This window comes from Ahaetulla prasina, chromosome 1 (genome assembly GCF_028640845.1).
Source record: "Ahaetulla prasina isolate Xishuangbanna chromosome 1, ASM2864084v1, whole genome shotgun sequence".
NCBI lineage: Eukaryota > Metazoa > Chordata > Lepidosauria > Squamata > Colubridae > Ahaetulla > Ahaetulla prasina.
The window spans coordinates 331,748,851-331,773,479 of record NC_080539.1 but is presented as its reverse complement, the minus strand read 5'-3'; the positions used below and the strand labels follow the sequence as shown (position 1 = coordinate 331,773,479).

The 24,629-nt window shown below is 35.5% G+C and overlaps 1 protein-coding gene across 1 annotated transcript in view; it reads left to right on the top strand.

Annotated features, from left to right (window-relative positions):
• ITPK1 (inositol-tetrakisphosphate 1-kinase) overlaps nt 1-24,629 on the top strand; it is a 127,406-nt gene that overhangs the window by 50,697 nt on the left and 52,080 nt on the right. The window contains exon 3 of the mRNA XM_058162603.1: nt 17,953-18,078. Within this exon, the coding sequence (XP_058018586.1) occupies nt 17,953-18,078 (126 nt within the window). The remainder of the gene's footprint in view (nt 1-17,952; nt 18,079-24,629) is intronic.

Below are 24,629 nucleotides of genomic sequence, written 5' to 3'. Positions count from 1 at the left end.
TGGAGTCGTGTGATCATCTTTTGTGACCTTCTGGCAAGCAAAGTCAATGGGGAAGCCAGATTCACTTAACAACTGTGTTACTAATTTAACAACTGCAGTGATTCATTTAACCAATGTGGCAAGAAAAGTTGTAAAATGAGGCAAAACTCACTTAACAAATTTCTCACTTAGCAAAATAAATTCTGGGCTTAGTTGTCATAAATCGAGGATTAGTTGTATATCCTTGTGATAAGTCAAGGACTACCTGTATATCTGATAAAAACTCAGTTGTTGAGTTTTCAGCTTTTAAGAGAATATAACTTTTTTAGTTCTAATATTGCTTCTTTTGTCTTAATACAGGCAAATTTAATAAGTATGCCATGGTAGTGTTCTTTGTACTGTCCACAAGTTTATTCTGTGGATAGTTTAAATTTCCAAAATTTCATTTATATCCAAATTGAGAAAGGTTTTGAGTAACTTTTGTTATTTTGCTTTCTAAATGTTCTTTCCCCAAATCCTCAGGTATACTTCTGAATGCTATGCTATTTTTATGTAAGTCTCTTCCATTATTTTTAATTTGGCTTCCAAATTTAATCGTTTTTTTAATTAGTCATTGTCCTGCCTACAAATCTTTAATTTCTTTATTCAGGGTGATCTGATTTGTCAGTTTTAGCATTACAATCAAGTTTCAATGAATCCAATTTTGCTTCCAAATTTTGTTATTTTTATTGAATTAATTTAGTGATATTTTGCTATATGCATTTCTTGTTGAAATTCAGTTCATTAACTATGAAAACTTAATTTGTGATAATGTAACAATAATTTATTTTTAAATATTGTAATAAAGATTAAGCGTGTTCCAGATTTGTATCTCCTTTGTCATCTTCTACTGATTATTTATAAATTTAAAAAGTGATTTTACATTCAAAAATTATTTCATTAAGCAGATCCAGAATAAAATGTACAGTTAAGAGTAAATTATCAAATAAGAAAAAGAAATCCTAAAGTCATGCTTTGTGGAGGTGCTGCAGCCATTTGGAGTTTAGTAGCAGCTATAGAGAGATACATTAGTGCAAAATCCTCACCCACACACAGAGACACAAAATAAAAACAGAGAATAGATTTATTAATATACCAATCTCCAGCATATAGATTAGGAAGTTCCTTCCAACTTGAGACATTTCCGTAATTTTCTACCACACAACAGGGAAATAAGGAACTGGCATACTGGTTACGCCATATATGGAGCTAGAATGAAACATGAAGTAGTTTTCAAAATAGAAGGAAACAGTTATCTTTTTAGGCTGATAAAGCAACAAAGTTGGTCCAAGAGAACAGAAAGTAGGTTTTTAGCTGATAAAGCAACAAAGTTGGTCCAAGAGAACAGAAAGTAGGTTTTTAGCTGTGGAAACAACGTGCCGTGCACCATAGGAGAGTTGAGGATAGCTGTTTTTAAAACAAGAATAAGAAAATCCTCACAAGCAATGGTTTTGGAAGCCAAGGAGAGACTCTGGATTGAACTTGGAAATCAAAACTGACAACATGATAGGTGCTCATGGAAAAAAGAACAAGAAAATCATCAAATGCCTAAAAGTAAGGGTAGTTCTTTTTTTTTTTCTTATCAAGATTCTCAGTTACTCATTAGGTATACCTCCTACAATTTGAGCTGCTTGCTTAATAGCATATTACAGTCATCTCCTCAAATATCTTATCAAATAATAAAGAAAAACAACTTTGTGAGTACAAGGTGTTTCCCTTGGGCACTGCACTTTCTCCTCTTTTTGTTGTAAAAGTTAACTTTCATAGATAACTTGATGAATATAATCAAGGTTACATTGTTTCATTTCTCCCCCCCCCCCAAAAAAAAATATTGGACTAGTAGTTGGGAATGGTTTTATGTGAACTTCAGAGCTAATTATCCTTGTGGCTGTAAAAAAGTCATAAAAGGATGATACATAGAGTTATGAAGAAGGCAGGACTGTCACAGTCATACAAAATTTTAAAGGAAAAGAGTTTGCCAGATGTATGTATGTATTCATGTGTCAAATTTGGAAATTGCACCTCCCTCACAGTGTGAGTCTGTAGTAGCATGTCTTTATTGTCAATATATAAATGTAGAAATCCACAATTAATAGGCCTATTGATCATCTCGCTGTTGCCTTTTGTTCATCAGCTCAGATATAAATAATTCTTCATATTACTTGCACTTTTTTAGTAAAATTAATTACCAAGAAAGGCTATTTTTTGCTGACACTTGCATGCAAGAAACAACAACAATGTGCTTCTGCTTTTTAAATTGCAAGATACAGAGAAATCTAAAGTTATGCTTTGCAACTGCCTACCCAGTTCCTCTGTAGCTGAAATATTTCCTGTTTTTATGCTGCTAAATCTTCACTGCAACATCCCAGGACTTTTAAATGCATATTGACTTTTGCTGCATTTGAGAATGCATCCAAATATCTGACTGCTATGTGATAACAATTTATGCACCCAAATCTTCATTTCTTTCCTTTTTATATCCACTCCTTAACATGGGTATAGGGAGAGCCTTCAGTTTGACTACTGAGTAAATTTCCAACTTCTGTCAGCTTCTGGCAACAAAATAAGGGTCTAATTTCTCTAAACCCACTCAGCTATATATATAAATCTATCCCCCCCCTCTCTCTATATATATCTATGTGTGTGTGCGTGTGCGTGTGTGTGTGTAGGTCTTGGCATATTCGGGTCTTTTCCCCGTGTAAGGTTGAGAGTATCTTGGCGACGTTTCGACGAGGTCTCACTCATCATCTTCAGGTTGGTGCTTTTGGCTTCGTGCTTGTACGCGCACGACCCAAGACCTACACACACACACACACACACACACACACACACACACATTGTGTGTGTGTACACGTACGTGTGTGTGTACACACAATATATAATACACACACACACACACATATATGAGAGAATTAGCAGGGTTGTGAAAATTTAATATTGAATAAGAAAGAGGATAATGAGGCTGCATTGCTCTAATAATAAGAGTCCAGATATTTGATGATAATGCAGTCCTACATATACTTACCTATAAGATATGTCAATTCCAAGATCTAGAATGTACACTGCATATTAATTGAATATATAAGTATGGACTACAGTTTTCTGAAAAATTATTTGCTCACTTTCAGATTTTCTGAATGTATTAATATTTCTTCACTGACTTTTATCAGAGCTTGATATAGGCCCTCTTTGTATGTAAATGATTCCTGAATAAATAAATAGCACCAGGGTTTACTTGTTTTCCAACATGTGCTATGTCAATGTGAAAAAGTGATCTCTTTCCAAATTCAGTCAATTTAATGAGGAAACTGCAGGCAATTATGTGATTACTTCAGGGATATTTTGTATCACTCATGTTTAAATCTCAGAAACTTTGGTTTCCAACATCACAATGAGTGAGTACTTTTTCACACTGCCATATTGCATGCTGGATGATGATGTTTATGAAAAAAAGAATACCATCAAACTTTGGTGTTATTTAGTAGGTTTCACATAGAAAACCATTTGGTATAGTGGTTAAGGAAGCAGGCTAGAAACCAGGACATTGTGAATTCTATCCCTGCTTTAGGCCCAAAGCCAACTAGGTAACCTTGGGCCAATCCCTATTTGAGCAGAGTCTTGGTCTAGAAAACCTCCAAGGTCCCTTCCAACTCTGTTGTTCTGGAAGCAGGTACTGGCAAATCACTGCTAAAATCTTACTAAGGAAACTGGAGGCAATCCAGGCAGTCACCAGGAGTCAATACTGACTTGAAGGCACAATTTTTTTCACATAAATCTCTGTCCAAATTATGGAAAACCTCAAAAACTCCAAAATGGGGGCAGATACCTTTTCACAGAATGCTATCTCTTTATTTTCAGCCCACTAGGCAGTTTAATAACTAGTGTAGGCTCTATTGATTTCACAGTAGCAGTGAATATTCCTGTTTCTTAATTAAGCACTTTTCCAGTTAAATTAGGAAACTATAGATGGAGCCCAAAAGTATAGTCCTCTCTGTATTGCTGTTCTAGTCCCTTTGCTATACAGAAGGAAAGAAACTGGTTCTTTGTTTTCACTTAATATCTATTCATTAGCCTTTTCCAGATGTTTCCTCTTAATAATTCAGTTTACTAGTATTAGTCTATTACTGACTTTTGCAGTGCCTATCTAAAGATGGGGTGCTTATTCTTGCAGTGTTGGGAATGATTTTAGAAAAATATACATCATTACAGGCTTTTATGTAATATAGTGGAAATCCAGCAAAACAACTTGGAATTACGGTATATGAGAGATTTTAATTTAATTTTAAATATTCTATTTTTTCCTCCAAAGCCTTAAGGCAGCTTATCTAGGAATTTTTCACTATTTTATTTAGTAACAATCCGATTAGATAGATTGGACTGAAAGAGTGTGACTGGCTCATTGTTACCTAGTGAGTTTCCATGACTGAGGATGGATTTGAATTTACTTTCATTGCTTCAAAGTAGTGTAGTCCTGGTTCCCAGTCCTGGTCTAGAACTTTAACTATTATAACAAAATAAGATACTAATAAGATACTAACTGCCCCAGAAGCATTACCAGAAATTTAGGTATCATTATAATATTTTCACAAAACCAGCCACATGCATGATGGTGTCCTCTAATATCTTGACCTTAATGCCTTGGGGGTAAGTTTGAATAGAAGGCTAATAGGATTAGGGCCCCTCCACATCACAGGGAGAAGCTATTCCATAGATTAGGAACTGTGACAGAGAAGTCATGCCTCCTTGGTCCTACAAGGTGGCACTATTTAATAGAACCAGGAACATGACCTTCCTGTTGGATCTTGTGGAGTGGCCATAATTCTCAGAGACAGATGGTCCTTCAAGTAATCTGGCCCTGTGTCATTCAGGGATTTAAAAGCAATAACCAACATTTCATACATTATGTCAGAATGTATGCAGGACGGTGGATGCTGAGAATAAAAGCTCCATGAGCTAAATTGCAGAAGGACAGGATAAGAAAAGGTGACACATTCCTTCATGTTGTATTAGCATGGTCTTTTTTTCAACCTGAATAAATATGTACACCAGTACATATTTACTCAATATGTACCCAAATACATATTTTCTTGAAAAACTATTGTGAAGGAAAAATCATCTTCTTCCAGCTGTCAATTTATGGCTGTATATGAGTAAGCAAACAATGCTGCCTTGATTCTTATTTCCTGGCTCTATGATAATTCTTCACCAATTAATTTAAAGTAGTATTGATTGGTACTGATTTGTACCAAACCTCTATCTTAAATGTTCTTAAACATTTTCTTAAATGTTCTCATTAATTCAATTTTTTTTCTTCCTAATAATATGCTGGCCATGTAGAGTTCTGTAATGAATTTAAAGTGGAAGTGGTTTCATCTCTTTTGATGATCAGAAAAGGGCTTTTTTATTTAGAAAGGAAAAAAACATCCAAATAGGAATCTGGCTTTTGTGTTTTTTATTGTATCTGGATACAAAAGGTTTCAGTATATTTTTGTTCCCAAATCTTTGGCTAGTGACAAAGACGGACAGCCAATTAGTGAGCTTACTGAATGAAGTTTTGTTATAAAACAAGCTCTCTTTCTAATGTTCCTAATTTTCAAGAAAAAATTCTTGGTGTCAAGTTGATAGCTGGAGAAGCAGAACTGTTGAGAAATTCTGTAGTGCAATGATAGATGTCCATATTAAGTGCCAGTGTGGTGTAATCCAACCTTGGTTTAAGATTGACAATGAAAAGCAGTTTTGACCAAAGGCTTTTAGAAAACTCTTTAAACTGTTGGATTATAGCTCCCATACCCCTCCAGACAGCACAATGAGCATGGAAAGTGTTGGAAATAATAGTCTAAATAGAAATTTGGAGACTTAGATGTAAAAAAATGGGTGGCTTGAGGAAAGTTTCCTTCTGTTCTATATTTTGGAGAAGCTTTCACATGTCCTCCATGGATATATATCACTCCTTGCGGATACCAGTTTGAGGAAAAGTGTCCTAAATAGAATAGAATAGAATAGAATTTTTTTATTGGCCAAGTGTGATTGGACACACAAGGAATTTGTCTTGGTGCATATGCTCTCAGTGTACATAAAAGAAAAAATATGTTCATCAAGAATTCTAAGGTAAGAACACTTAATGATAGTCATAGGGAACAAATAAGCAATCAGGAAACAATATCAATATGAATCGTAAGGATACAAGCAACAAAGTTACAGTCATACAGTCATAAGTGGAAGGAGATGGGTGATGGGAACGATGAGAAGATTAATAGTAGTTTAGATTTAGTAAATAGTTTGACAATGTTGAGGGAATTATTTGTTTAGCAGAGTGATGGTGTTCGGGAAAAAACTGTTCTTGTGTCTAGTTGTTCTGGTGTGCGGTGCTCTATAGCATCGTTTTGAGGGTAGGACTTGAAACAGTTTATGTCCAGGATGTGAGGGGTCTGTAAATATTTTCACAGCCCTCTTTTTGACTTGTGCAATATACAGGTCCTCAATGGAAGGCAGGTTGGTAGCCATTGTTTTTTCTACAGTTCTAATTATTCTCTGAAGTCTGTATCTGTCTTGCTGGGTTGCAAAACCAAACCAGAGAGTTACAGATAGGCAACAGGCTTTTAAGGGGCTGCCAGAAAGAAGGGGGGGGGAATGTATTTTCCAAAGCACCATAAGGCAAAACAAGAAGCAATGGATGGAAACTGAACAAAGAGAGAAGCAACCTAAAACTAAGGAGAAACTTCCTGACAGTGTGAACCAATATACGTACAGAAATATTTCAGTCATAATTTCACATATAAAATAGCCATTCATGTAATACAGCCTGCATATTGTTCAAAATAGTCATTAGTATTATGGCTGATGTTTGACAGCAAGCCTAAAAGTCAAAGATTACAAGAGTGCTTCTTTCTCTGTATATATACAAAACATCACATACCAGGAATAGCATATTAAGATGGACTTATACAGTGGTGGGTTTCAAAAATTTTTACTACTGGTTCTGTGGGTGTGGCTTGGTGGACATGGTGTAGCGGGCATGACAGGGGAAGGATACTTCAAAATCCCCATTCCCTCCCCACTCCAGGGGAAGGTTACTTCAAAATCCCCATTCCCTCCCCACCCCATTAACCTGCTCTGGGAAGGAATCAAACTCCCCCCTCTTCATTTCCCCAAATAAAATATTACTCATAAGAAAAGGCTCCCAGAAAAGCAAGGAAAAATCAAGCTGCTAACAAGGAACCTGCCTGATACTCATTCCACATTCCTGCCAGCTGCATAAAGGAAATTTTGTAAGAAAAAAACAGCTACCGGTGCTTAGAGATAATAGAAAGTGGAAGCCAGAGGTTCGGCTCCATTTACAACCAGGCAGAGAACTCATTCAAGACAGGATATTTCACAACGGAAATCACCCAAACCTTTTTACAAACACAAAGCCCATGTTGCACAAATCCCAAAACTTCAAAAACATAGAACCATATAAGAATCCTTCCTCTTATCCAGTGTTATCTTATTGTTGTTCACCTGACCCAAAAACGAACTGCTGAATGTCACTTCGCTTCTGCAAGTAAAAACCTCCTTCCAGCAGCTGCTTCTTGGCTTGTCAATTTAAAGCGACCCCCCTCCCTTCTTCTTCTTTGCCAAGTGATCTCCTGGCTGAGAAGTGAGTCCTGATTTTTTCATTCTGGCTGATCAGTTGGGAGGCTTCTTGGCTTCTCAATTTAAAGCAACAGTGTCTTGTTTTTTCTCTCTCTTCTTTATCAAGTGAACCCTGATTTTTTTCCTTCTAGCCGATCAGCTGGGAGTCAGGAGGCAGTGAATAGATTGGGGAGAGGGCCAGGTAGAGGTGATATTTACTGGTTTTCCGAACTACTCAAAATTTCGCAAGAACGGGAGAACCGGTAGCAACCCACCACTAGTGTTCATGTAAATTAATTTTAGTTGCCAAAGTTGTACAATAATTGAGGTTTTGGAATAGAACTCAAAGAACTCAATTTCAGATCTACCTTTTGCCTGGGCTCTCTTGATGGGGCCTCTTTCTCTCAAGTAGCCTGCCTACCTCAAAAAGCTGCTGTTGTGGGGATAAAGGGGAGATCATCTTATAAATTGTCGTAATCTCTTGAATATAAAGCTAACAAAAATCAACCAATCAATCAATAGTGGCTCCAGTTTTCCATAAGAAAGCTGAAATCTGCCTCTGTAAAGTCTTCCAAGATTTCTAAGACTTATTGCTGGAAATGATGATTACTATGAATTACTTGTAAGCTTCTCTGGCAATTCTGAAAAATGTGTGAACCTGCTGGTTAATTTAATTAAAGTAGAAATTATTTTTCCAAAGCGTGTTCAGAATATTGTTTTGAGTTTTCATGTTTCATTTTATCTGGATTGTTAATATGTGGAATAAGATTTGGATTCTTAAAGGCTTGCCAAAGAATATTTTTTCTAGTTTAAAAACTGGGAATAATCTAAAAATAACTGACCTGAAGAAAAGATTTAGATTGTTTTCAATAAATATTTACATGCTATAATATTGCCAAGGTGATATCAAATGAAAATTGAAGAGGAAAAAAATACATCAAAATAATAAAAATATTTAAGATTTAAGAACAGGCTAATTGTTTTAATAAGCTTAATAAGAAATATATTTCTTACCTGCTGTTGCAAAAGAGCCTGGATGGAATTACTTGATAGAGACTGTGTTACTGTGTATCACTGTGTATCATTAGTATAGTGATGATATTTGTCAGTGTATTAAGGGGTGAGCTCACCCAGTGCTTTCATGAAGATGTTAAATAAGAGCAGCAGAGAGGGAGTAGAACCCTGCAGGACCCCAAAGTGCAGTGCTTTATGGTCATGCCTCCCTCCCCAGAAATACAGGTGTTAAATGTATCTGTGTTGGAGCTTTCAGAAGATGCCCTGTTGAAAGTCAGATCATAAGGTGAAAACAAGGGATCTGTAGAAAGCTTGACCTAGGCAATGTAAGGTTTTGTATTGTATAGTGAACATTTTAAATTGGGTGTGGTATGCAGGTTCCAACCAGGCTACCGCACAAAATACATTGTCTGAGACACTAAAATGTTATATGTGATAACAAGCTATATACACTATACTGTAATTGGGACCAATTTATATCAAATTTCTCTCCCAATATTTTTCTAGTTTAAAAACTGGGAATAATCTAAAAATAACTGACCTGAAGAAAAGATTTAGATTGTTTTCAATAAATATTTACATGCTATAATATTGCCAAGGTGATATCAAATGAAAATTGAAGAGGAAAAAAATACATCAAAATAATAAAAATATTTAAGATTTAAGAACAGGCTAATTGTTTTAATAAGCAATAAGAAATATATTTCTTACCTGCTGTTGCAAAAGAGCCTGGATGGAATTACTTGATAGAGACTGTGTTACTGTGTATCACTGTGTATCATTAGTATAGTGATGATATTTGTCAGTGTATTAAGGGGTGAGCTCACCCAGTGCTTTCATGAAGATGTTAAATAAGAGCAGCAGAGAGGGAGTAGAACCCTGCAGGACCCCAAAGTGCAGTGCTTTATGGTCATGCCTCCCTCCCCAGAAATACAGGTGTTAAGTGTATCTGTGTTGGAGCTTTCAGAAGATGCCCTGTTGAAAGTCAGATCATAAGGTGAAAACAAGGGATCTGTAGAAAGCTTGACCTAGGCAATGTAAGGTTTTGTATTGTATAGTGAACATTTTAAATTGGGTGTGGTATGCAGGTTCCAACCAGGCTACCGCACAAAATACATTGTCTGAGACACTAAAATGTTATATGTGATAACAAGCTATATACACTATACTGTAATTGGGACCAATTTATATCAAATTTCTCTCCCAATATTTTTCTATTGATTTGTATTGAATTGAAAGAACAATAAAATCACTTTTGAAAGAGCTAATATAACCTTTGTAAAATAATATTTTAGTTTCTAATGTCCTCTGCATTGTTCTCATGCCTGATTTGTTGCCATATTCAATTCAGTGCCAGTTTTGAAACCTGAAAAATGTGCAGTTTTGATTTTTTTACCTGATATTTAGCTCTTTTTGACTAACTCTTTCATAAGACAATTATACACTTTCGGCTAAACTACACTGCTTCAAAATTCATTTTCAATAATTATTTTGAATATGCAAGTTCACCACTCCTGCTAGAAATGAGCGAAGGACTAAATTAGCTTTGTGCATCTGCCTTATTATGTAACATTTCTGTCATCCACTTTTTTACCCAAAAAAGATTTAACTGCTTTCAATCCCAGCAAGTTTTATTCTGTGCGCTTTTTTAGTTGAATTTCTGTATTCAACACATACTCAAATAATCACTGGGAAAGTGTCCCGTGGGAGAGCAAGGTCATTTTTCAAGAAAGCATGGTTATAAAATTGGGGTATCTGAATACTGTAGAGAGATTAGTATAACTAGTCCCTGTGGCTTCTGAAATAAGATTAAGTGTAATTTTGTAGTTATAAAAAAATTAATTCAAACCATTAAAATATTGCTGGCTATCAATCTTATTTCAAGTCTGAAAATGGAAATATAGTACCACTATTTCTTAAAATGATAAAAATAGAACATACATTTCTTTATGAACATATTATTAGCAATATTATGTTTACCATTATACATGGGCTATATAGAAATAAGTACATGTTACATTAAGTTAGGGGTACCCAGCTAATCGTAATTTTTTTAATGCTACAAGTTACTGGTTTTTAATTGATTTGATTCTGCTTTTGTTTTCATTGTACTTTGTTTATCAGAACTACCTTGAATATTATTTTTAATGAATAGGCAGAATATTAATATATAGAAATGAATTATGTATACATTCTTTTTGCACACAGGATAGTGTAAAAGTAATGCCTATCCACATAAATAACAACAAAAACCATTAATATCATTTGACTTTTCAATGCCTATTTTAATGAGTAATAACAAGAAATATTTTATTGTCCAGATATTTTACATTGGTTGAGAGTGCTTATTTATTTATTCTCTTTATGTTGGATATTTCCAGTTCTGTGAAGAATGAAAAACTAATCCTTTTGCTATTATTAATTCACTGTTAGAGTTGAATTTTCTCTCTGGCAGGCTTTAGCGTAGAGATATTTGGCTGATCAAATATTAAAGGGAGAGAGAAAGACTGGGAAGCCTCCACAGTGGATTTGTTTCCCCAATTCTGGTTTTCATTTGGCAGAAATTAAATTGAAAAATTGAAAAACAAATGAACTAACTGCAATATGTAACATGATAGAGATAAACAGAGACCCTGTGGTTGAGCTTTTTAGTCTTTTCCTTACTGTCTGAGTTACCCCTTTCAGTAGCTTTTCTAAAGACAAGAGGTATATAAGCCACTTGTTTTCCCTCTCTCCCTTTGGTTGCAATCCATTTAACTTACAGCTGAGCTTATTCTAACCTTCGTAAGGGGGAGAGATAGAAAATTTTTGCTGACAAAGCTGATATACTATATACAATATATACTTATATATTAATATACTTATATATAAGTATATTAATATATAAGTATATATTGTATATAACATGTAAATATAATAAATGATTTACTCCAACTCAGTTTGTTTCCCTGCTTTTAGATGACCATGTTTATTGCATCTCTTCCTTCTTTCTCTAGTATGTCTACTGCAGACTTTCAAATGCACTCAAACAGATGTAAATCTGAATCTTTTTCTGTCGTGCATTTTTTGAAGGACCTGACATTCATGGTTTTGAGGCCTGAAATAGCTAAAAATTATTATGAAGTTGCAAGTCTAAAAAGATCAAGTGTACCAAGTGTACCATTAAACCCAAGTTCTGGAAGTTCTGGAAGAATTGAAAAAAGTGAGAATATACCATCAAGCTTTTCATAAAATATCAAATACACATGCACATTGTTACATACCCAGTCTTTGAGCAGATAATGAGCTTTTCAAGACTCTTTTATTCTAGTTGCCCACTAAATATATTCCCAGTTCAATAAGAATTACAATAACATGTTTTGTAATTTTACAAAAATTACTACAATTTATAATTTTTCAAGACTCAGTAAGATTTCAGCTTTCAAAACCCCTGCCCTTCGGATCAGGAACTGTCTTTGAATCCATTCTTCCTCATAGAGTGGTTGATAGAATAAAAGGAATTGGTGGGAGGAGACTCAATTATATGGTCCTGATCTTCACACAAAAGCCAGGGAAATATAAATGTATTATAAATAACTAGATAAGATTTGACAGAAATAAATCAGTTGTGTTATATATTGTTGTGGAGGCTTGTTTTTAGTGCATTTTGTTAAGTTGAAATCTCAAACTACAAATAAATGAAAATTTTCTGACTTAGTAACCCTGAGAGAATAATCCCAACATATTAAAGTTGCCTCAGAAATACTGCATATAGACTTTGGACAGGGTCAGTAAAGGCTAGCTCTGTACATTCTGTTCTGAAGGAGTCAAGACAAGTCCAATGCCAGAAGCACTAAACTGTACAACTTATGGAATTATGTTGTACCATAAATCTTTCGTTGAAGAATACGGAATGTACAAATGCTATTAATTTTTGTGTCTAAGATAAGGTGTGATACTACAAAACCCAAATCCTCAAATGTTAAACTTTAATTCTAATCTGTACAATGGGATATTAACCATATTTGATTTTGAAATTTTTAAACTGTTACTGTTATATGTAAAATATGTTGTCGCAGTCTACAGAATAACAATGAGATAAAAATATAGTAATATGTAATATTTTACACAGTATATGGTTTATACTTTAGTAATCCATACCACCAACTAAGAAAGATTGGGTTGATTGTAATTTAAATTATACCATCATAGAGACAAAAAGTAAAAAATAATTTCAACAGTATAGGGAAAATGTATTTTCTGGTGATCTCACATGCAGGCCTTTAGTTTCTGAACTGATATAGGCTTAAGTTTGTGCTATTATCTGCTGAATCCAATTGCATGAATAACTCTAGTATTTAAGTGTAATAAAAAATTCATTAATCTAGACTAGTCTAATCTAGTCTAGTTTTGTCTAGAATCTATTGTTTCTAAGATCCACCATGTTCTCTGTCACTGTTCAATTCTACCATTGGCTCCTTCAGATTAAAACTCCCACATCTTGATATCATTTTCTTCTTGCTTATTATGGAATCAGAATATATAAGCAAGACATAGAATTTGTCACAAAAAATAATGTTTTAGTGTTGCTATGTCAAATATACATATTATTTAAAGGGAAATACTGCAAGGAGCAGGTAACAGGAGAAGTGGAATTCCAGTCAGAAAATGACACTCTGTTTTGTAGTTGTGGTCAGCAGAAGCCCATAAGAAATATGCACTAAGAAGGAGCTATTTCTGTTAGAAAAGCTTTGTTTTGTTGACATAAAGACTTTATGCCAGCATACAAAGAAAACATGGAAAGAATCCAAATTCGGTTCAGTTTAGAAATATTTACTTTTTTACAGTTACAAATTGTTCTCAGAACATGGAAATATTCTTGCAAACATTATAATCTGTCTAATAATTGGCTGACATTGTCGGTTCTTGTTATTAGGAGTTATGATTTAGGCAAGGTATTTCATATTTAGAAGCCAGTGTATACCACATGGAACAAATCTCTTCCTTATCTAAGCACTGAGGGGAAGAATTTTCTCATGCAAGTAAAAATTAACCTCACAAGATTGATCTTTATGCTTCTTCACTTTGGGATATGTTTTCTGAAGTGAATAGTTGTTAGCAAGGTAGGGATGTTTTGTATTGTGATAGTCATATCATAAAAGGCAGAATACGAAGACATGTGCATGCATAGAAAGCATACTTCCAGACAAAATATACATGAGTATCAAAATCAATAAAATCATATTTTAACATATGTATTCATATGTTTTTCATACAGCCTATTTATTTGAGGCCTGGTAAGGAATGCTTGTTCTCACAACTCATGTAATTTTATTTAATATACTTGTGTAAGGCGATGTTATTTAACATGACTGATACTCTCCCATATTAAAGATTCTGTTACTGTACTGTTATAAAGTAGCCTTCCTGGAGCATCTGCAGTGTCTGTTTCTTGTATTTGGTGTACCTTGAAGGGCTGAGAAGATGTGGAATTGAATGGGAAGGGAAGAAAGGGGGGAGCAGGAGAGAGAAATTGTGTGGGGTTTTTTAAATTTCATGTGTTGCCTTATGTTCGGTGATCTCAGCTTATTATTCGCTCCTGACTTTATTTTATTTTTTTACTCTAATTTACTTTACTTTAAACTAATCTAGAAATAGAGTTTTAAACTTTAAACTAATCTAGAAATAGAGTTTATGTGGAACGAAACATCCTTTTGGCATTTTCCTCAGCTATTACAACATTCATTCTCACGACGACATTAAAAAAACTTTACAACTCAAACCATTTACAACAACAAGAGAGTAAGACAAGGAAATAGTTGGATATTGGAGATTCTATAGAAGACAGTGAAGTTGTCACACGTGGGAGTTTCTCCACTTTAAGCTGGCCAACCTTGTCTAGGATGGAAGTTAACAGTGTCAGTCAGAATCAAAATGGGACCTAGATGGACAACTGCTTGAGAATTCCAGGAATATGGACTAGCCATGGGTGTCAAACTCGATCGTGTCACATGATGTCACATGACGTATCGCAGTGTTTTTTTCCTTTGCGGAGCCAGGGTGGGTGTGGTCTGCGCATGATGCAGGCCGCCAGTTTGACACCCCTGGACTTAGGCCATGACAAAACACTTCTGTACTGTTGCCAAAAAAAAGATCTATCCACTAGGAGTTAAGCTTGATTCAAAGGAAACATTTATAAAGCACAGCAGAGTCTTTACAAAACCTTTTTAAAAATTTGGTGATTTATATCAGGCCGGAAAACTACAAATATGCTTTGTTTACTTTCTATTGGTCTGAAATAGAGTTCTAGCCATTCTTCAAACATAAATTGACTAGATTTCTTGTTCTAATGAAAGGAATCCTGCAGGGCAACTGCATATGTACAATAAGCTCCTTCTTCAGATTAATGCCAGTAGTGTATTATCTATCAATGTGGCAGATATAACAGGCAGACTTTGTTTTCATTATTAAATGTTTACTGACATAATTTGAGGATATCAGGCAAAAAATAGTTACCTTTCAGTGGGAATATCATTTAGAATCTAGGCAGTAGACTCTAATGTCCATGTTTTCATGCTTTTTTGAAGGCTGCTAAAGAGGTAGGGGTGGGGGTCCATATAAAACTCTACCAGGATACTCTTCCAGTACGTACATATATACATACATACATTGGGAATAGAATAATTGTGTTCACTCATTGTGATAAGCCTGTTTAAGCCATAGTTTGTAAGATAAACCAAGTATACTAAACCAAATAAATTACATTATGGATTGTCACGCATTTAATTACTTAATATAATTTAGATGCCCCTCTCCCTTGAAAAATCTGGCTTTATTTTGTAGGCTTTAGGCAGGGGTGAGATTCAAAAATTTTAGCAACCTGTTCTCTGCCTGGTTGCTGGGTGGGTGTGGCCATGTTGGGTGTGGCCATGGTAGGCATGACCTATTCAGCCTCCTGCACCATAGTGGGGGCGGGCATTTTCCTCGAGCCTCTGGGAGGGCAAAAAGGGCCTCCCCTGGCCTCTGGAGGCCCTCCGGAGACCGGAAACAGGCGCATTTCCAGACTTATGGGAAGCCTGTTTTTTGCCCTCCAAGAGCCCCTGCACTTACGTAGCATTCAAAATGGGCTGCGTGGAGACTTCTGGCAGGGGAGGGGTGGGCGGGGCCAGCCAGTCCTTGCAACTACTGGTTCGGCGAACCAGATGTAAAATTAGCATACAGTTCGCCAGAACCAGTCTGAACCAGCTGAATTCCTTTCCTGGTTTTAGGTTATTGTTACTCAATTCCCCATTCTGAAATGTAACTGATAATTTGAAATGCATTGCAGCGGTAATACAAAACTCAACATTATGATTGTTTTCATTCATTCCAGGTTTATATGTCTCTGTATAGCACATAAATGAATTTAAACTGGTGAGAGATAAAAGTATAATTTCCACAAGTGGAAAACCCTATGGAAACTATTGGAATATAACTTATAATAAGCAGTAGCCTCTTAACAGTATTAGTGGCCTTAGGCTTTTCCCAAAGTTATTTACGGTAATTCCTTATTAAATCCCTATTCCTGATAGGTGAGAGACCACTCAATTTCTACGGTTTTCCTTTTTAATTTTAGACATATAGAGCTGACTCTAATAATAGCTATTTCTCCATTTTGTAATAAATTGGATCCTGTGTGTATCTACAAATTTATATACCACAGCGTTTCTGTGGAAGAGCTTTGATATAATGGATAGTAAGACGGACAACATATACATTTAACAAATAAAAGCTTCCCATTTGGCTCCTCTCAACAATATTTTATACTCTTTTCTCTCTTTGTTATTTGGTAGAAACATTACTACACATAGGCAAGATAGTTTTTTACTTTCATAATTAATATATGAAGAATAATAAATTATGATATTACACTTGGAGAAATGTTGTTTTTCAAAATCCTTAATTCAGTAGGAAGTTTATTAATGGTAGGTATTCTATGAGACCATCACACTTTATCAGTCAACAGCCATGGCCACATGTTATTTAAGCCACAACAATGGTTGATATAAACATGTTCTAAATAATCAAACTGTAGTTGTCTCATGCCTCAACCACACAGTTTTAAAATCTTGTCCATTAGGTTTAGTAAGTGTGTTGTATGCTAACTATAGAAATAAGATAGGCAAGACAGGACTAGGGAAAACCATTCTGTCAATTTAGATCAAGTGTCTTCCAAAGCCCTTTAAGAGACTGGTTAAGGAACTTTTTTAGTAAGAAAATCAGGAGAAAAAAATATCTAGAATTTAAATAATGGAATATGAACCTATGTGTAGAATTTAACTTTAGCTTCACTCTTGTCTGGAGTAAAAAGACTAATCTTGCTGAGTCATGTCCATAAGTCTTCTGATGAGTAAACCAATTCCTGAATAAAGGATTAAGTGTCCAGATAGCGAAGTTTTCCACTATGACTGGTGTGAAGCTTATATCCACCCAAGCAGAATTAGAGGCAGTTGGATGCAAGCAGTGCATTTATGACACGTTCACACTTACCGCATGGCTTAGCTTGACATCCAAATGAAGTATTTTGTAGTTCATATAGCTAAAGTAAATATGAATACAAGCTTGGTTTATTTTATTTTGGAATTAATTTTTGTTAACTGCCTTGAATGCTCACTATTTGTAACTATTTCAGAAAACTTCAGCATGAAATATAGACAGGGAAATAACAAAGCTAGGCTTTGCACACACAATATTTCAAGTTCAGCATTCAGGACCCCAACTGAAAGGTTAAGAAGTGTTTACAGTGCTATAAAACACTCTGTGCTCTAGGGTCTACAAATCTCTTGTCTGAGTCACCCTCACCCCTCCAGCTTTGATTCCAGATAATGATAACCTACAAATCCCATCCTTGCCTGAGAGCAGCTTTGCTTATAAAGTAGCTCATGGTTTGTAGGCGAATGTTCCATGCAGAAGTCATTGTTATATGGTATGTACAATTCTGCTTGAGAGAGATTCCCTAAGTTCAATTATGCTCCCACAAGTATTTCCTTCAAAATTTATTTTATTTATTTATAACATTTATTGGCTGCCCATCTTACCATATAACTCTGAGTGGCTTAACAATAGTAAAAGATGTGTGTGTGTGTGTGTGTGTGTGTAATACAAGCAAAAGGTAATACAAGCAAAAGGCTACAATCCAATGAAAGACGGGGAGGCTGGACCCAGGGTGGAAGGAGGTGGAAAATATTCTTAATTAAGTTATTGGGGAATAGGGACATATCGGAAGGGCAGATTTAGAACTTTATAGAATAATCCTCTTTTTTTCTTTCATTATCACATTTTTTTCAGCTTGACCTTACCAAACGAATAGAAGATCAGGGCCCATTAGATGTGATTATACATAAACTGACAGATGTCCTAATTGAAGCTGACCAAAATGACAGCCAGTCGTTGGAGTTGGTTCACAGGTTCCAGGTGAGTAGTATTTATTATATGCAATTATCAGCTACATTATCTCTTCAAGCCCTCTGCAAACAATTTTTTTTTTATTTGCATTTATATCCCGCCCTTCTCCGAAGACTCAGGGCGGCTTACACTATGTCAGGCAATAGTCTTCATCCATTTGTATACTATATACAAAGTCAACTTTTAGGTCACAGTTGAGAATTGCCTAAAAATATTTTATATAAAGAAAGAATATGGAATGTGTTCTTGACCTTAATGGTGAAGGAGCTGTCAGAGCTGAATCTTCCTTTCCTGACAAACTTCATGTTGCCATAGATTAAAAAACACATCTTTCAAAAACAATGAAAAAGTGTGACATGAATAAATAAAATAAACATTCAAAGAGGTGTAAATCACACATTAAAAACTACTGCATTCCTGTCTGCAGTATAATTTTGTATATGGTAGCACTGTTATATAGAGGCAATGCCTTGGTCAAGCAATTTTATTCCAAGTATCAGATGGGGTGAATGTATTCTCTGCAAGCAAAAATACATATTAAGTTCAACAAAAGCATATTACCAAAATCCATTTACCTCTGTAAATTATAATATTATGCTATTAATATCCTTGGCTTAATATCTGGCAACATGCATAATATAAAGGACACCCCAATGTAAGGAAAATGTTGATGTCTGAAGAGGCACAATGTTGGCAGTGGCCAGGAGAGCCTTTTGACAGTTCTGGTAGGTTCATCAACAGCCAAAATTGATCTTAGTTAATCTACATAGAGTAAAGATGTGACTCTTAGATCATGACTTGTTTTGCGGAGCCGAGGTGGGTGTGGCCTGCGTGTGATGCATCCAGGCCGTCAGTTTGACACCCATGACCTAGATGTTTAAGGAGTTAGAGAGTCTAAACTCTAAACACAATTTTACATCAGTTGAATTGGTTATCAATTCAAATTGTTTATTAGTCTTAAATCTCTAAAGAGTTTGGAACCTATTACCTTAATAGCTACATTCATTTATTTGACATTGCAAACACATTAATTTCTTTTTCAGTGTCTGCTAATAAAATCTATTACACAAGGAACAAAATTGTCTTGATCCAATATTTATGGAATTCAATTGCAGTTGATTTAACTCCTTATATAAGCAACTTTAAAAAGGTCTTCAGTACTTCTTGCTTCATTGCTGTAATTTCTTAACGGTTTATATGACATGCGGAGTCATAGAATTTTTATCTCATAATTTCTGATATATCCAACATATCTTATCTCATTCTTCTTATATGGACTTTAGTCCTTGGCTCAGAAACATTAGACTGATATTGTGAGAGCTTGGCTGTAAAACTGTCTTGAATAAATAAGATATAAAATGAGTAGTTCTTCCCTTAAGATTAACAGTAATAATCATGAAGGTAAGTAAAAGAAAAATTAACTAGGCCAGGCAATTAAAAACATAAGTTACTTATCTTTAAAACACAAAATGAATGTATGACTAGTTTCTTATATTTCTTTTAAGAGGCAGTTTGTACAAATAATATATGACCTAGATTGAATGTTTTGGCAAATTTTGTTCTTTTCTTTATTTCTTTTTTTCCTTTTTGGACCATATTGTAGAGACACACTTCAAGGTGAAATGTACTTAAATGAAGAACTATTCAAAATAATATCCACAATTGTGTAATATTTTAGGAATAAAGTCAGTAAAATTGTTATTCATAGATATTATTCTGCTTTGATTTTCAAAGTAGATTTCTCTGTGGCACTGTGTGACATATTTGGATAGCCCCTGGGCTCATTATTAATAAATCAAATTATATTTTGATTATGTCACATGAATTAATAAAACACTGTTCCCATCCTATTTTTAAGAGTTAGTACCTTCATTGTTCTAAAGCTCACCATTGGAATTAGGGAACCCCCCCAAAATGAGGAGCCTGTTCAATGTATTTATTTAAACTGTACTCTCCCATCTTTTTATTATAGTATTAGATTTTTTAATTTGTTGTTAGTTATTTTAATTGATTTTAATGGTGGAAGGTTATGGCAGTGATGGGTAAAGGAAAATATGGAAGAAGTAGTTGGCCACTCTTGGGCAACACAGGACTGTTGTCTTGTGCCAGTTTTGCATTCCAGTTCCTTGGTCTCAACTCCAGTACCTTTTCAGCAGACACTCAGTGGCCCTGGCTTTCAGCTGCTGCTACTGAATTCTAGGTCATTTTGTAACAAGGCCTCCTTCATTAGTGATTTAATGAAGGGGGCCAGCTTGTCAGATATCACCATTTCTGGAACGGGATTGTTCTTTTAGAGATATGCCCAGCTGGGTTTCAGGTGTGGCATCAGCTCAGACTCCAGGGCAGGGGTGGCATTATGGCTGTTGTCATCCAGGAATCTCTTACGGCTTTCTGGAATGCTGCACCACAGGTCCCCAGATGTGAGATCCTGTTCATTAAGTTAGTTTCTAAGATCAGTTGGAATTTTTGCTGTTGTACAATCCTCTCGCTGCATAACTACCTGTCTATCTGAACTTATTAATTGAGAAATAACATTTTCTCAATTAAATGAGAAATAACATTTCTCAGTTGGCAGTGAAGTTCCCCAAACTTGGTTCTGGGAGACTTTAATCTTCTTCTCTGGGAATGGGGTCTGAAATGTCTTGAGAGTTCATAACCACCATGATCACCATGGGCCTATCCCAGATCATCCAGAGCCCAACACAGGACAGGAAGCTCACAGCAGATCTCTTGTTACTTCCAGAGCAGTGACTATGTGATCTGAAGGGGGGGGTGAGTTCTTGGTGTCTCTCTTGTCACGGTCATATCATGCCCTGTTTTCCATGGGATTCTGTAATGCTGTAATACCCACTACATAATTCCAGTGGATAAGTCCAGCCCTGGTGACTGATGGACCTGGATGGATTTCGGAAGGAGTTGGAGGTGGTTCTTGCTAATCTGCTGTATGATTGTAATGGAATGTGTGGATAACCTTAGAGGTTGAGGGAAGAGATACTGCCTAGGAAACAGTCAGAAAAGAGAGGGGGAAGCCTCAAGTAAATTAAATGTTGGAGGAAGAAAGTTAGGAAGTACCCATCCTAATTGAATAGACTGATAAATGTAATGGCAGGATGGTTGTGTCAGGTTGTCCCAAAGGTTATTTTTTTTGAAAGGCAGCTTGGTCATAAATGCAAGCTAGTTGCCAAGTGCCCAGATTGTGATCAAGTGACCGCAGGGGTAGTGCTATGGTTGTGTGAGTACAGGTCAGTTATTTTTTTGAACCATTTTTAAATGAATGGTGATAACTACTTTTATTATACTGATAGTCTTTGGTTAGTGACCGCCCTGTTTAACAGTGTTCAGACAGCACTGAAAAATTGATTTATGACCGGTCCTTGTATTTACGACCATTGCAACATACCTGAAATGAAGTGATTGCATATCAGGGACAGGGCAACTGGTGCACATTTATGACACTTACAGGGTCATAAATCATTATTTGAGATTCACAGCCAGTTTCCTACAAGCAAAGTCAAAAAAGTAAGGAACTTCAATTGAAGAATGCCTGTTTGCTTTGTTTATAAGCAATTGCTGATACAGTCTGCTTGATTGCTCCTGTTTGGCTGCAGATACTGATGCTGGACAAAGCCAGCCAGGAGCAGCTGAGAAGCTTCTGTGACCACACTGTTTACAACAATAAATAAGGATTCCTATAATTCTCATAACACTTTTTCGGTCTCAATGGATAAAATTCATGTATTAAAAATAGAAAAGGTGAGAGATTATTAGAAAGGAAGCATGTAGATGGTTCAGGAAGAAAAAAAACCCTAAAAAATGTTATTCACACAATATTACAATAATGGATTATAGGATGGATAGAAAAAAGAGGTTCACATTTATCATTGAAGAATTCCTTTAAGAAAAAGAAAATCTTAGCATTAATAAAAAGAAGATAAATCTAGAATCAGGAAAGCACATGTTTATCAAAATCTAAAAAGTACTGGAAGAAGAACCAAAACAATACATATATTTATGTCGGGGTGTCAAGCTCAACGCCCATGGGCCGCATTCGGCCTGCAGGGTGCTTAAATCTGGCCTGCGGAGCCGCCCTGGAAAGAGCGAAGGACCACGGTGGCTCTGCCAGCAAAAATGGAGCTCAGGCTCCACTTTTGGCTGCAACAGCCTACATGTGCTCCAACTCGAGCTCTGTTTATGCTGGCAGAGGGCTGCAGGAGGCCATTGCAGCTAAAAACAGGACCCAGAGGACTGCGCATAGCCCCCCCCCCCAGCTCCATTTTCACTGGCAGAGGGCTGCAGGAAGCCATCACGGTCGAAAACGGAGCATTTTCGCTGGTAGAGCACTCCAGCCACCACAGGCACCCCCCGACACAAGTGACCTCAAGCTGACCATGCCCGCCCTGGCCATGCCCCACCCTAAGGTCAAACACAACCCTGATGTAGCCCTCAGTGAAATTGAGTTTGACACCCCTTTTCTATGTACATGAATGCTTTCATGTTATAGAGGATTCTTTTACAAATTCTGCTTAATTCACATAAGAGATTTTTATGAAAGACATACATTTTAAGTAATTTTAGTTTAATTTAACTTCTTCCTTCTTCATCCTTGTTTCTTCAGTTCATTGGACATTGTCCAATGAAAAAGTTGTAAAAATTTTTTTAAGATAGGTAATGATTTTTTTTTCTCCCAGAATAAAAGGGTTAAGACAAGAAAGATGAGTTCATCAGTAAATGTTCTCTTTAGATCTGCTTTTATCTCCATTAGCAAATAGACATTAGTTGCTGTTGTTTTAATTTAGACACTGCATGCTTATATCACAGTCAATCAGTTTCATTACACAATGAATACCATATTCTTGGATATTTCCTAGAATTCACTTTGTGTAGTCTGTAGAATGCTTTTATTTCAACGACTAGTTCTTTAAGCATTATTGATTTGTTATTGCTTCAAATGTATGTTGCCCAGAGCTACAGCTACAGTTCACTTGCTGCTCGGATCATATATTTGTGCTCTGTGTTCCTTTTGCTCAAATGCTCCAACATAATTGCTTTGCATTTAATTTGTTCTGAAGATTATTGATCATATTGAATGGAAAAGTACTAGAAAGGAGCTTGAAAGTAGTTGTGGCAACAATGTTATATTTGTTTTATTTCAGCAAGTAAAGTAAGACAGAGATATAAGAATGAGTCTTTTCCTGTGTAAATATTTTAAAATTATACTCATTTGTTTCAAATGCAAAGAATTGGTGTTTATTTTTAGGCTTTCTTTTAAACAAAGTATTGATAATCACTATGCTGTGTATATTATGATAAAAATAATTTAGAAATACCATTTTTCCTGGGAGAGATCATAAATTTGTATAATTAAATATTTAGAAGTGAAGTTTTGTGTTGATTATAAAACATTGTGTGAATAAATAGTTCCTAAAGGAGTACATCAATAATTTCTTTGAGCTAGTCATCTTCTTCTGTGGCATATTACTACAGGAGAGGTTTGAATACATTCTTGAACATCATCCAACTTATGCAAAGCTTCATCAAATATCACCCCCTCCTACAAAACAAGAGGGAATTAAGTTTATACCCCTAGAGTACCTTTCAAATATTTAAGGTTTATTTTGAAAAATATTAAAACTGAAAAGGGGTTGGTGAATAAACTTAAAGACCATCTTTTTAGTTTGGCACTGAAAATTGAAAAAGAACTCACGTTGAATGAAGTGTAATTGACTTTTTACATTCACTCCAATATAACTGTCCGCCCTCGAAATTAGTAAAAAATTAGATACAGAAATATGGACAAAGCAGTCCATTGTTAGGTATTGAATCTCTCCATAGATCATCATCTGAGCTTGAGGTCAAATGCACCAACAAAGAGACATATTTTGTGAAGATTATTGCAGGTCAGAAATGGGATACTGACAGGAGTACAGTTCTAGGAATTGACTCCTGAAAATAAAAAAAAATGTTACTGAAGGGGCCTGTTGAGTAAAAATTGGAAGAGAAGATCTAAATCATCAACCTATGAATTATGAGTATGATAATATTCATGTTTTGATTCTTGCCATTTCTTGTAGCATGTGCAAATGATTGAACATACTACTTTTACCAATATGTTGTCACGCTCCTTATAGCAATACACGTCAGGACAAAATTTTTCAGTCTTGTTAAGCAGGCATGATGCCAAAAAGAAAGGATTAGATAAAACCTTGGAAACCAAATATGAAAATTCATTTATTAGGGAACTTGTTAAAATGGAGTCTATGGGGACTGTTTGACTTTCTTCCTCACCGATTGTGTAACTGGTGGACTGAAGCCTTATGAAGAGATAATATTAAAATACCCTTCCATTCCTCATTTGCCATGGTTGGATCAAATCCCTTTTTCAGAATTGGAGAATACCATTACACATCCTTCTGCAAACAGAAGCTCTCTGTGCACCTTACACACCTCCAAAGTTAAATTTTGTGGTATTGAGAGCCCTCCCCTGACAACACTATTGAATTTTGGTGATTCAGTTGCTAAAAAAGGTGCCATATTGAGATAGAAAAATAGCACACAAGTAT